The following is a 13,104-nucleotide window of genomic DNA, read 5'->3' as shown; positions in this document are numbered from 1 at the left end:
AGGCATATGCCCCTAGATCACCCGATTAAGGTTTGAATTGTGGGGAAAATGATTGGTACGGAAATTGTGGTCTGCTGTTTATTGCCTATTTCAGCCATATGTTATTCTCATGCTGTGTGACTTTGGTGTGCTACTTTATAGGGGGATTCAATCCGAAGCATTCTTTACAGGACTCTTGTCTGGCCACTCCAGCTACTTTTCAATATTAGTGTAGAAATTAAGTCTCTTTTCATTCCCATCTGATATTTTGCTCAATCTTTGTATAATCATCTAATGTTAGACATAAAATAAATAGCCACTGGATGACTGTAAATTGCAAATGAGCATATTATAAGATAAATAGTTATTATAAAGGATTTCGTTTCAGGTAACTGTTTTAGATTCTCTTATGCAGTTTGCGTGGGGCCTTGGTATACCTGAAGAAGAAGCTGAGTTCCATGATGTTTACGGTTACGATGACGAGTTGTTGGATATGGTGCCGAAACCCGTGTTAGCTGTAATCTTCCTTTATCCACTTAATGATGCGGTAAGAACCTCTCCTTTCTGACGTATCGTATTCAAGAGTTATCCAGTATCTGTGAAGCCAATGATGAGCCTGTTTTTCTTTTATTTCCATCCCAATGATCCATGGCTTTTCTTCATTACTTTCTCTAGCTACTTATTGTGAATTAAGTTTTATTAACTGATTGTTTCTGTCAGTAATCTCATTAGGATAGCTATTAAATACTAGTTCCTCTTAGTCCTCCCACAATATTGAAATCTTACTAGAGTATCTGTTGGGCAGTTTAAGTGGCAATGCCGGTGTGTTAACATATTTATTACTTTGTTACCATAAACCTAATCTGGAGAACTATTTTTTGGTTCAGCTCCCATTTTCATTTCCGTATTTGACACTACATGAATAGGGGCTGTTACACTGCATACTATACACTAGGGTGTCTTACATTTTCTAAATCCTAGAACCGTCTATAGCCTAGCTTCTCGATCTGTTCTTGTCTCTTTCTTATTTAGACTCTCTAGCATAATAATTAGAGTGAGGCACCACATCCCCACAAAGAGAGAAGATCCTAGCTTGAAGTAAAGCCGTGTAATATCCCAGGGCTTTCTTTGACTAGGGTTCGAACAATTCATGAAGCGACTTATATACCATAACAACAATGCATATTTACTTGCCCATAAAAAGTAGATATTCTCAGTAATATAAAGGATGCACGTCAACCAGAAACTCTTCTGCAATTACGATAGGTCAAGACTGGCAAACAGCAAACTTATACAACCAGAACTGTTTTCACTTATAACGTTAATATTCAACAATAAATGAAAAGTACTGGTCCACAATAATATCAACAGTTGTCCCAGGTTTCACTGGGCTTCAATCTGTTTAATTCCACTGTGCTAATGATGCCTTAACTAAATTGGGCATCTTGTCTTCCTTACAGATTCACTTGCTGACTAGTCGCTGTTCCACTCAATTGCCCACTGTCTTAAACCGTGACTGCGGTAAGACAAATTCCTTCTAAGGCTACAAGATTCCTGGCCAGGGTACCACAGGAAAAGTCTTCTCAACCGACAATTGTTCCTTGATATGCCGTGGGGGAATCTTTTGGTATGGAGGTCGCGGCCTCTAAACTTCACCGTAAACTCGATCACAGTACCACCACGAAATGGGTTTAGAACTTGGGTACAAAAGCCACACTTCTGACCAGATGGGCTCCCTAAAGGTCTTCACTGTTATGAATACTTCCTTGAATGCCAGATCATAATTTCAGGAAAACATGGTTCAGACAATTGCTGTTATTTACTTATTATTGTGTCCTTGCTGTCATTAATTCAGCCTGGATCTGTTCTCAACAAGCTACAGCCTGAACCCATAGTGAATCAAATTAGTGCCCCGTCACTTATTAACAGAGTCGATCCCAGGGAAAATCCCAGACGACTTCGGTGTACGTATATTGCTCCTTCGCTGGTCCTGAAACCTTCCAGAAGCTTGGTAATACTCTCTTCACTTTACCCCAGAAATTCTTCTATGATATCCGCAATCCTATCACCTTCTGTGTCCTGAGTGTATTCATGGAATCTTTGCCACTGGCTTACATCTGGGCTGGCCTCAGATATACTTCCGCTATCTCAGGCTGTCCCTTCAACAAAACGACAGATCAGCTTCTACTGTCAAAACAAGACACAGGCAGGATTTTCTTAGCTGTACAGAAAGCTTCTCAATGTGCCAAACAGAGATGCTCCAATGACCTGTGCTAGAACAAGGAGAATAGTGACTAGGTGGGGTGGGATCACCTCAGTATTCCTTTTCAATTGTTACTTTTACCAGTTAGATCATTTATATTTAGAACACAAAATGAACAATAAGAATAAATGATTTTATTAATTTCTTCAATAAATCAAGTACAATATATGTAGGGCTCCAACCCTAGATGAAGACACCGATCTTCAATCTCCCATGCTCCAACCTGTATTTGCCAAGCACCGACTTGGACTTCCAAGGCTCCAACCTTGTCAATTTTGAGGCACCAACCTCAAGGGCTCCAATCCTATATCTGGTTCAGGCTCTGAGTTGGTTTCTTGAGGACTCCGATTCTCTAGGGGTCCAACCCTATCCTCCAAGGCACCAACCTTGTCTTTTCGAGGCTCCAACCTCTTGGGCTTGAACCCTCAGCTTCACTTTTTCAAGATATGTTTGGTTATACTTCACGGCTCCCAATGTTTTCTTCAATGAGCCTTGTCAATCTTCGTCTTCACTGTAGTCTCCATGTTATGTCATCAATAACAACCTTGGTCTCTTCATATAAAGGTGTCTCCGCTGTCCTTCATGGTACCCAATCAATTTCCTCAAGTCACCTCATGATGACATCAACGATGCATCATGATCTCCAATAATATCTCCAAGAATCCTACAAAGTGTCTTCAATAATAATATCTCCAAGAATCCTTCAAAGTGTCTTCAATAGCTGTATCAGAGAGACAACGTTCCAATGCTCAAAGGTTTCTTCTGCACAACAATTTTTTAAAGCTCCAAGATACTTCTTCCAAGATGTTCTTCTAAACTCTCTTCAAGAATGCCTCAAGGTTTCTCCACAATGGTTCCTCAACAAGGTTAGTAGGAGGTCTTCCAAAAGTCTGTTCTTCAAATCTGTCCCAAGAGGTCACTAGGCTGCTTCAATAGACCTAGTCCTGTCTAAGAGTAAGCCCAAACTCCCCTCTTAACTGTCAACTCAATATATGCTCCAGATTTGCAAGGCTTCTAGTCCCTTTTTTTTACACTCCCACATTCTGCTTCAATGGTGTCACGAGGTAGTTCAATAGACTGCCTTGATGCCAAAGCACTGTCCTCCAAATGATGCCCGAAGGCCTGCTCCAAAAACAATCTTAGGTCCAAAATCGACAAATGTGATAGGTCTAAGGTCTCAGATGTTACAGGACCAAGTTTGGCAAATAACACAGGACAGAGCTTTAATAAATGTGACAGGTCCAAATCATAAGGTAAAGTTCAAGGTTCCTTTCTCTGTCCAGATCTGAGTTTTGTCCTAAGGTAAGCACAGGTCTGAGAATACAGTCTCCCACAGGTCTGAGAATGCAAGTCTACCACAAGTGTATACTGCTGCAATGTCCGAGCTATAAACAGGTGTCACAGGTATGCTCAGGTCCGTGGAGCTGCACCACAATCCGAGCTACAACAGGTGATTTTCCTTCAAGTCTGAGTTGTAATGGAGGCTGTCATGATCTATACAGAAAACTGTCCACAGTTTGACCTCAAGTCAGAGCTTTCCCCAAGACTATCCGAGCTTAAGGCAGTAATCCGAGTTCCACAAATCTGTCCACACAACCAAGCTTCAATCTTCTGACTCGAGTTCTCCAATGATGTAGGCTACAGGTGCAGATTCGAGGTAGCTGTCACAGATGTAGAGCCTTCCACAGTTGTATCTCCAATCCTCCATAGATGTGAGTCCGAGCCTCCACAGTAGCTGTCAAGGACTGTCCGAGCTATCTAACACAGATCTGAGGAATGGAGGGTATACCCAACAGGTTCGAGGTATGGAGGCACCCAAATCTGAAGCGTTGTAGGTGGTCTGCGCAATCGGAAGTGTTGTAGGTGGTCCAAGGTTTAGTTTCACTTGTTCTGAGACTTAATCCCTCGGGTCTGAGCCTTGATTTGGAATAAAAACACAGGTCCGAGGTGCAAGTATTCCTTTCATTTGAGTAGTAGAGATAATCCAACACCAAATTAACCCAAACAGTGTCTTCTCGGCCTCTTCAGTTCACGAGTTGTGAACTCTAGTTGCTGTGCTATATCTCCGTTTTTTTCTTCACCGAATAATTGTTGAATGCAGAGTTTAAAAGTCAATATATACTAGTTGTCATGTGGTAAAAGGTTTCGACTATTGGCTTGAGAACCGACTTTGCGAATTAGGAATCCGACCTATGAACAGCTGGAGCACACTAGAAATTATGTAACATCTAATGTCCAGCGTTGATTATGTAGCGTATTATGTGATGTCATATGGGGAGCCGATATGTGTAATGTATGGGGCTTCAAAGAATATGTAGCTATCATATAAGGGTTACACTTAGACTTTCGATATAATAGAGAGTTATTAAGGAATGGTGAAATAAAGAAGTATGTGGCCCCCTTTTGTAGATTGTGAGGGCATTTGTATGATTTTCTACAAAGTTGCAGATATGCCGTGCATCCTCAATAATTCTTCCAATCCAAAGCACATCAGAAGCAATAGATTTAAGTGCTAAATTCAAGGAATACACCAATCTATCATTGTTGAAAATTGCAGATACACGGTTTGCCTCTTCATTCATCATGTTGAAGAGGTTGAGGGAGGTCAAGACTGCTCTTGGAGCCATGGTTATTTCAGAGTTTTGGTGTTTTTGGAGAAAGACAGATCAAGTAGCATCAAAAAGAGTGAAGGACACAGTGTTAGATGATGCTTGGTGGGAGAGGGTAGATCTACTTATTAAGATCATGGACCCTATCATTTCTTTGCTACAATTTGCAGATATAGACCAACCCATCCTAGGAGAGGTTTATGAGGGATAGGATTCTGTGATTGAGTCTGTGAGAAGCATTATTTTACAGAGTGAGTGCCCTAAGTATGAGACATCATCAAAGGCCTTCTTCACCACCATATAGGATATTCTTGTCAGCAGATAGGACAAGAATTGCACACCTTTGCATTGTTTGGCTCACTCATTGAACCCAAAATACTACAGCCATGAGTGGCTGAATGGTGGACCTTCTCGTAGATTCCTTCCTCACATGGATGGTGAAATTTCGCAGGAATAAGATTTTTGTAGGGAATGATGACTAGGGTTAGGATTTCATCAAAAGATTAGGGCAAAGGGTTTGCACATGAATTTAGGATCTAGGATTTGCTCACCTAGGGTTTGCACAACATCTAGGTTTAGAGTTTTATGTAGCTAGGGAATATGCATCATCTTCGTGCTTAGGGTTTTCTCCGAGGGTTTGCATGAGGTTAGGGTTTTTCAAGTATCACAAGAATATTTGCCATCTCCAATAATGCCATATTGACATCAATGACAACCTCGACCAACAATTAAGCCAAGTCGGTCCCAAGAAAAGAAGATGTCTAAACCACTATAGAATTGCACATGTGTGAGGTCATTTGGACAATAATCAGCTCAGTGGTTTTGGAAATGTGCTCTGCGGTTGAAGTAAAGAGAGTTTGCGGTGAAACAGAGTGTTCTCTGTGATGTAAGGGAGAGTGTCCTGCATTCTGAGATGGAATGAGTCTGTAAGCTGAGAGAAGACTGAGGAGAACTGTTGCAGGGGATATTTTTGGTACTTCTCTTTGGTAATATTCTGCGATAGAGCAGAGTTTTTCTTCTGTAAAAGGGTTTTTTGGTGTAGGCCATGCCCATTCAAGGGCTGGCTGGTAAGCCCTATCTGAGTCCTGGATTATTGAAATTGCAGACCTGTTGAATGCATTACAGCTGTTGAGTAGGCCGAGCTCCAAACAACTGTAGTTGTATATCAGTGACAGTCTTTGAATTTCGAATTCTAGCTTATTTAAACTGCAGCATGTAGGCTATATCAAAGAGAAGAAATATCTCATTTGTGAAGACTTTGTGGTATAGACAGATCATAGTCACTATTTGCCTAGGCCGCAGGGATTAGTGGAGGCTGAGGTAGCCTTCTAGGAAGTTTTTTTGAGAAATGAACAATTAGATGTAAGTGTGAATCGTGATGACCTGTGGCACCCTTGAGTGAGAAGGTTACAACCTCAGCCACAAACTTGTGCTGAAGCTACTTTTGAGAGATGAAGTTTGAAGACCAGATTTGAAGAGGACAGTAGGACAAACACCTCAATAAGACCAACCAATGCAGCAAAGGAACTCCAAAACCAAAGGGAAGAGAAGATATCAACTGTAGCAGCCTCCAAGCTGGTGAGAATTGAGGAGACAACCAATCCAAAGTTCCAAACAAGTCCAAGAGCATGGAAGGTGAGAGCTAGATCTTAAGTGAGCAATGAATTATACAAAGTTTTGGTTTGAAACATTTTGGGCTGAGGTTTAGAGCAACTTAAATATCTTGGGAGATAATCAAATGGCATTACCAATTGTTGTAGTGACCGATGGGGTGAGTGGTCTTCTTTGGAAAATTGAACCATGGGTTTATGGCCTCCATACTGCAGGCAGGTGCCTATAGAATGAAGGTTTCTCAAAAAAATTCCCCATTGTATGGAATGAATCAACAAACACTAGGAAATATGTGCAGTATGGCTAAATAAAATTGTGGCTTGATACACATGCCAAAATCACTTAGGGTAAAGTTTGAATAGGCATAGCAAAGCGATCCATTAGTAACATAGACCTCAATTAGTGTACAAACTCGAGGAGGGATCTAAATTAGAAAAGAGGGACCCAAATGAGTCAAACAAAGCACCTACCATAGCCAAACATGTCACCAAGGAAGACAGATATCAAAAGAGGGGAACCTTGCGATGGCACTAGTGACTAAACATCAAATGAAAAACCACAATCACATAACTAGGGAAGGGACTCCAAAGGACTTACTTTAGTACACTGCAAGCCATCACGAGGATGGATGGGACCCAGGAGGGCCTTGGTGTCAATGCACTGTAAAATACCCCACACACTATTAGAAATTTACCTATATTGCTCAGAAGGTATTCTCCACCCTCATGGTGTATTTTAGCATACCCAGAACTGTCCTTGATTCTTGTGTGGGTTGTTCCAAAATTAGAAGTCTGTATTTGTTGGTTGTAATTTGTTTCTTTTCTAGGAGGAGTGCCCATATCCCAAGGAGTGTAGAAATCTTTGAAATGCTTTGATAACACGTAGGAATTTCATGAATCTGAGTTTTAATGCAAATTCATAAATTTCACCTCAAACATGAGATTTCCTAGATCTATTCCTTGTGAACTTTCAGCCTTAGGGCTTGTTATTGATCTTTTTATCAGGGTTGTTGTAATGAACAAGGTTCGTTGTAGCAGGTTAAACACTCCAAAAGACTTGGAATATGTAGTTTTCCATTGAGGATACAAGAATATATATTAAAATATATGAATGAGAATGATGATACAAATGAGAATGAGGGCCTGCTTATATACCCTAAGCAGGTACCTCTTCATGGAAGATCATGTCCCATTTAGATATGCCTCTTCAGTACTAATTACTAATAAACTAATCATTATTACAATTATCATCATTATTTATAGTTATATTATATATATATCTATTTTATTCATAACAGTTGCTAAGGTCTTGACAATCTTGCTAGATTGGCACAAACAGGGTTGGGACCCTATGTCACCTCGGCTCAAGTCCTCACTATTTAGGCCCAACACCTTCTAAATAGCCAAGGGAGGCTTCCCTAAATATCCCCCAACACTATGGTACGTGATCAGTGCCTTATATGGAGTCAATGGGGCAAATGTGTTTTAGATTTGCTTGCTGTCCTGCTGATAAAACAAGGGTAAAAAGTGCAGATTTCCAACAGCAGACTATTAGTAGCTAAATCATTCATGATATGCAGTTTAACCTATAGATTTTGGTCTACGAAACTTATCCTAACCAATCATGGAGTTATTTATTTGTTTAGATACACGCTTTAAGAGTTATGAGTGAAAATAGCTTGTTGTCTTGTGGACAAACTGTGAAACCTGTGTAAAAAACACAGGGGCAACAAGTTGATTTGTTATTACAACCAACCCACAGTGTGCAAGACACCTCTATGGAGTCATCCTAAAGTGAGGGAAGGCTAGAGGGTAGGTACTTTGGAGGCTTTAGGACCTCCTTTCTATCAAATATTTCACTGAAAATCCTTTTAGATTTCTGGTTATATTTATTTACACATAAATTTTCTAGAATTCAAGTAGTCAAATTTTACAGCTGGAATATAAAGGAAATTCAACCCTTTCACAAGATAAATTTTCTAGAATTCAAATTGTCAAATTTTACAGCTGGAATATAAAGGAAATTCAACTCTTTCACAAGATACTGACTATAAATGATTATATAGCTGAAAATAATAAACCCTAGCTTAAGATACTTACATGCAGGAGTTGAGAACTTACTTTGGATGGCTGTTGAATGCAAGTCTAGTAAGGAAGAACCCTCTCCACTTGTAGATCTGCAGCCAATTGATTAGATACAATTGTAAAAATATGGGAAATGAAAATGGTATCTAAGTGGGAGCTTAGATCCTACAAATTTGATACTTCCCACTAATTAGTTTGTTAAAAATGATCTAATAGTAATAATCAGGAAGAAAATCCTACCCTAATACAGAAAAATAAAAGAGAATTTGAATATTTTTAGAGATTTTTTGGTTGTTCGAATACTTGTTCCATGACAACTTACTAGGCCTGGCTTGGAGTAACCTATATTTGGCGCCTCTGACCTCTATTCTCTATGTTCGATGAAATACAAAATCCTTGGAATAATGAATCCTTCCTTCGAAGTAGTCCAAAACCCTTCGATTGATTTGCCTACAAGCAAAGATCAAACAAGTACAAGAAACCCTAGTCGCTTATCTCCATGCAACATATTAGCTCATCAATGGCAAAGATCATTAGTCTTTGGATAGATTTAATTATATGCATAAATAATTTAGAATTTTAGTATTTTATGCCCAATAATCATAACCACAATTATAAAGAATTACAAGAGCTTGCAAAAACGAGCTCTTTATTTGTGATAGCTTTTGTCTTGAATGATCAACAACGATTACAATGGAGGAGAGTCTATCCTTTATAGAAAAAATTCTAACAAATAGTTAACTGCTAGTTGACTTTTCCTCTTTAAAATATTGCTAGTCTTCCACAATCCGTGACTTAACAACTTTTTATTTTGTTAAAATATTACAAAATAGAATGAATTTGCCCAAGGGGGTTGAATTTGTCCACACAGCCTAAAATAATTCATGATTTCCCTTTGAAAATGGTCTTCAATGGTCAAAAGTGAAGTATTACCAAAATCCCCCCCAACGAATAGCATTTTTGGTCCATGAGTGAGTTGATTTGTCCACATAAAAGAGTGCGAATTGACCAAAGAAAACAACTTTGCCCCTTGAGAAAAAAATAGTTGTAACGACTAGTAGATAGGTTCATCTTCCAACTTCTTGGTCCAATTTGGTTACGACGGCTAGTAGACTTTTCTCCAATGACTAGATTTGACCCAAAGGCTATTTTTTGACTTTGATGTGGCATTGGATATTCTTTTAGCAATTTGACTTGGGCCCATAGTGGTATATCTTTAACGCTTTAGCCCTCCTAGAAAAATTGGACCTTGGGTTTTGCTTAGCATATCTTGATTTGTGTTGCGTTTGTCTTTGTTTTCTCATCACTTTGACTGCCATGTCATATTGCCACTATGCTTGATATCCAACATTGTTGTTTTGACACTTGGGTTTTCTTCATCTCGTCGAGCTGATCAACTTTGACATCATGTATGCTAAATTTTGCCTATTGCTCTGCCTAAAAATCTCTTGGAAACATTTTTTGTACTGTTGACCAAGCTTGACCAAATTGTAACTAGCCACCAGATGCTTTTATTGAAAATTTTCCATGTGGCGTGGAATCCTCTGGTCATGCTCTATAATCTGAGCCTAGGTTGACTTTTTGACTACTTGGACCATTTTGCCTTGGGTAACATGAATTGCCTTGGGAAACATGAACATTGACAAATGAGATTGCTACATTGTGAGAGCTATAATGAGAGCAATATTTCATCAAGCCAGGGTCACCTACAGACTCTATAGACACAAAATCATGTGGAATGACATAAGTGCACCTTGATGCAGGCTGGACTGGTCCATACACTAGTGATCACCCCTACAAAGACAAGTATCCCACAAAACCATGAGTCCTCATGAAAACCTTCTGAAGGTCCTCCAATTCGGTTAATGACGAGATCGCCAAGATGAATCTCTCAAGGGACGAGGCATGCCCTGACCAATCATAATGAATACAAACTCAAAAGTCAAGACACTAGGTTTGGGATGCCGAATACAGGGCCTTACATGGTTTTTTACAAGCTCTGCTGCAGCAATATACTCGGCTTCGGCTGTGGATAATGATATGGATGACTGTTTTTTGCTGAGCCAGGATACCAAACAGTCTCCTAGGAAGAATGCATTTCCACTAGTACTTTTCCGATCATCTATACTTCCAGCCCAATCAGCATCGGTGTATGCAGTTACAGTCAGTGTTGAGTTCTTTGGGTACCAAAGACCGAAATCAGAAGTTCCCTTCAGATATCTGAGAATTCTTTTTACGGCTAATAAATGGGATTGTTTGGGAGCAAATTGAAATCTTCCCACCATTCCTACTGCTTGCATTATGTTTGGTCGTGTAGCTGTTAAGTATAGAAGGGCTCCGATCATTGACCTATAATGAGTTGCATCCACTAGAGGGGAGTCATCATCTTTGCTCAGTTTGCAGTTTGTGGTCATAGGTGTGCTCATGGGTGCACAGTCCTCCATTCCATATTTTTTGAACATGTCTTTTAGATATTTGGTTTGAGATATACAGAATCCTGCTCTAGTTTGGGATACTTGAAATCCAAGGAAGTGGGACAACTCTCCTATCATTGACATCTCAAACTCTTTTGACATGCTTTGAGAAAATTCATGGCTCATTTCATCATTATTACTAGCAAAAATCAGATCATCAACATAAACAAGAGCAAATAGTAACTTACCTTCATCTGTCTTTATGTATAGATTACTTCCAGCCACTCCCTTTTTGAAGCCTTGTTGTTGTGAATAGTGATCCAGTCTTGCATACCAATCTCTAGGAGCTTGTTTCAACCCATATAAAGCCTTTTTCAACTTACAAACTAAGTCCTTTCCTGCTGTTAGATCAAAACCTTTTGGCTGCTCCATGTAGACTTCCTCCTTGAGTTCCCCATTTAGAAATGCTGATTTCACGTCCATTTGATAGATTTTGAATCCTCTTGAGCAAGCAAATGCCAAGAACATCCTGATAGCTTCCATATGGGCCACTGGTGCAAATGTCTCTTCAAAGTCAACTCCTTCAATTTGTGAATAGCCTTTGCAGACAAGTCTTGCCTTGTTTCTGATAACCTGTCCTTCCTCATTCATTTTATTTTTGAACATCCATTTGGTTCCTATTATGTTTTTGTCCTTTGGACGAGATACCAGCTCCCATGTCTTGTTCTTCTCAATGAGGGACATTTCTTCTTCCATGGCTTTTACCCAATGAGGATCCTTACTTGCTTCTGCAAATGTTTCTGGTTCTATCATAGATAGGAGGGCAATGACTTTTCTTTTGGGTGTGATTGTTATCCTTCTTCGGGTCTGCACACCTTCATCTTTATCTCCAATGATCTGCTCTTCTGGATGATGTCTTTGGACATACTTCATCTTTGAAGGGGTATTAGGTGGTTCTCTTTCCTCTTCCTCTTCTTCTTCTTCCTCATCTATTACTTCTTCTTTAGGTTCTTCTTCTTCAATGAGAGAGGCATCTTCATGTTCTTCAATTTCCCTTATTGGAAGATCTTCATCAACCTTTACATCAATGCTTTCCACTATTTTCATTAGTCGATAATTGTAGCACTTGTAAGCCTTGCTCCGTGTAGAGTATCCAAGAAATATCCCTTCATCAACCCGAGAATCAAACTTTCCGGGTGAGCCATCATTTATTTTTATGAAGCACTTGCTTCCAAAGATCTTGAAGTACTTCACCGAAGCAAGTCTTCCTTTCCATAGCTCATAAGGAGTTTTTTCACAATTTGGTCTTCATAGAGTTCGATTCAATATATAGACAGCTGTCCCTACTGCTTGTCTCTAGAATTTAGGTTGTAAGTCTGCTGCTAATTGCATAGTTCTTGCCATTTCTTGGACTGTTCGGTTTCTTCTTTCAACTACACCATTTTGCTGAGGTGTTTTGGCAGCCGAGAATTCCCTTTTAATTCCATGAATATTACAGAACTCACTAAATTTGTTTGATGTGAATTCTCCTCCCTTGTCTGTTCTGATGCACTTAATTTTTGAATCTTTTTCATTTTCTACAAGGGCTTTTAGATTCTTAAAACACTCAAAAGTTTCAGATTTATACATTATGAAATATATCCACATCATTCTAGTATAATCATCAACAAATAACACAAAGTACCTTTCTCCTTGGAGTGCTTGATTTCTAGTTGGCCCACACACATCAACATGGATGATCTCCAAGGGCTTCGATGTAGAGAGCTCCTTTGTCTTGTGGCTGATTCTGGTTTGCTTTCCATGTTGACATGGACCACATACTGCTTGATTTGGTTTGAACAGCCTTGGGATGTCTCGTACAACTTTGATCTTGCTGATATTGATCAGATTTTCGAAGCTTGTATGTCCAAGTCACTTGTGCCACAGCCAACTCTCATCTGTCTGACTCAAGTAGCATTTATTTTCCTGAATCTTGTTCAGAATGTAAATGTTGTCTGGTGTTCTCACCCCTTTTGCCACAAGTTTCCCTGAGGCAGAGTTCCTTATTTCACAGTCTTTGGTGCTGAAGACAACCTTATGTCCTTGATCACAGATTTGGCTGACACTCAGGAGGTTGTGTTTGAGTCCGTCAACTAGCAGAGCAT

The 13,104-nt window shown here is 39.5% G+C and overlaps 1 protein-coding gene across 2 annotated transcripts in view; it reads left to right on the top strand.

Annotated features, from left to right (window-relative positions):
• Positions 1–13,104, top strand: part of UCH3 (ubiquitin C-terminal hydrolase 3) — a 93,213-nt gene that overhangs the window by 1,490 nt on the left and 78,619 nt on the right. For both annotated transcript variants that reach the window (XM_089414457.1, XM_089414458.1), the window contains exon 2: positions 395–526. In XM_089414457.1, the coding sequence (XP_089270583.1) occupies positions 395–526 (132 nt within the window). The remainder of the gene's footprint in view (positions 1–394; positions 527–13,104) is intronic.

This window comes from Pinus tabuliformis, chromosome 6 (assembly GCF_031772625.1).
Source record: "Pinus tabuliformis cultivar Carrire ecotype Pingquan chromosome 6, CPIR1, whole genome shotgun sequence".
Taxonomy (NCBI): Eukaryota; Viridiplantae; Streptophyta; class Pinopsida; order Pinales; family Pinaceae; genus Pinus; species Pinus tabuliformis.
This window is presented reverse-complemented; position numbering and strand designations above follow the sequence as displayed.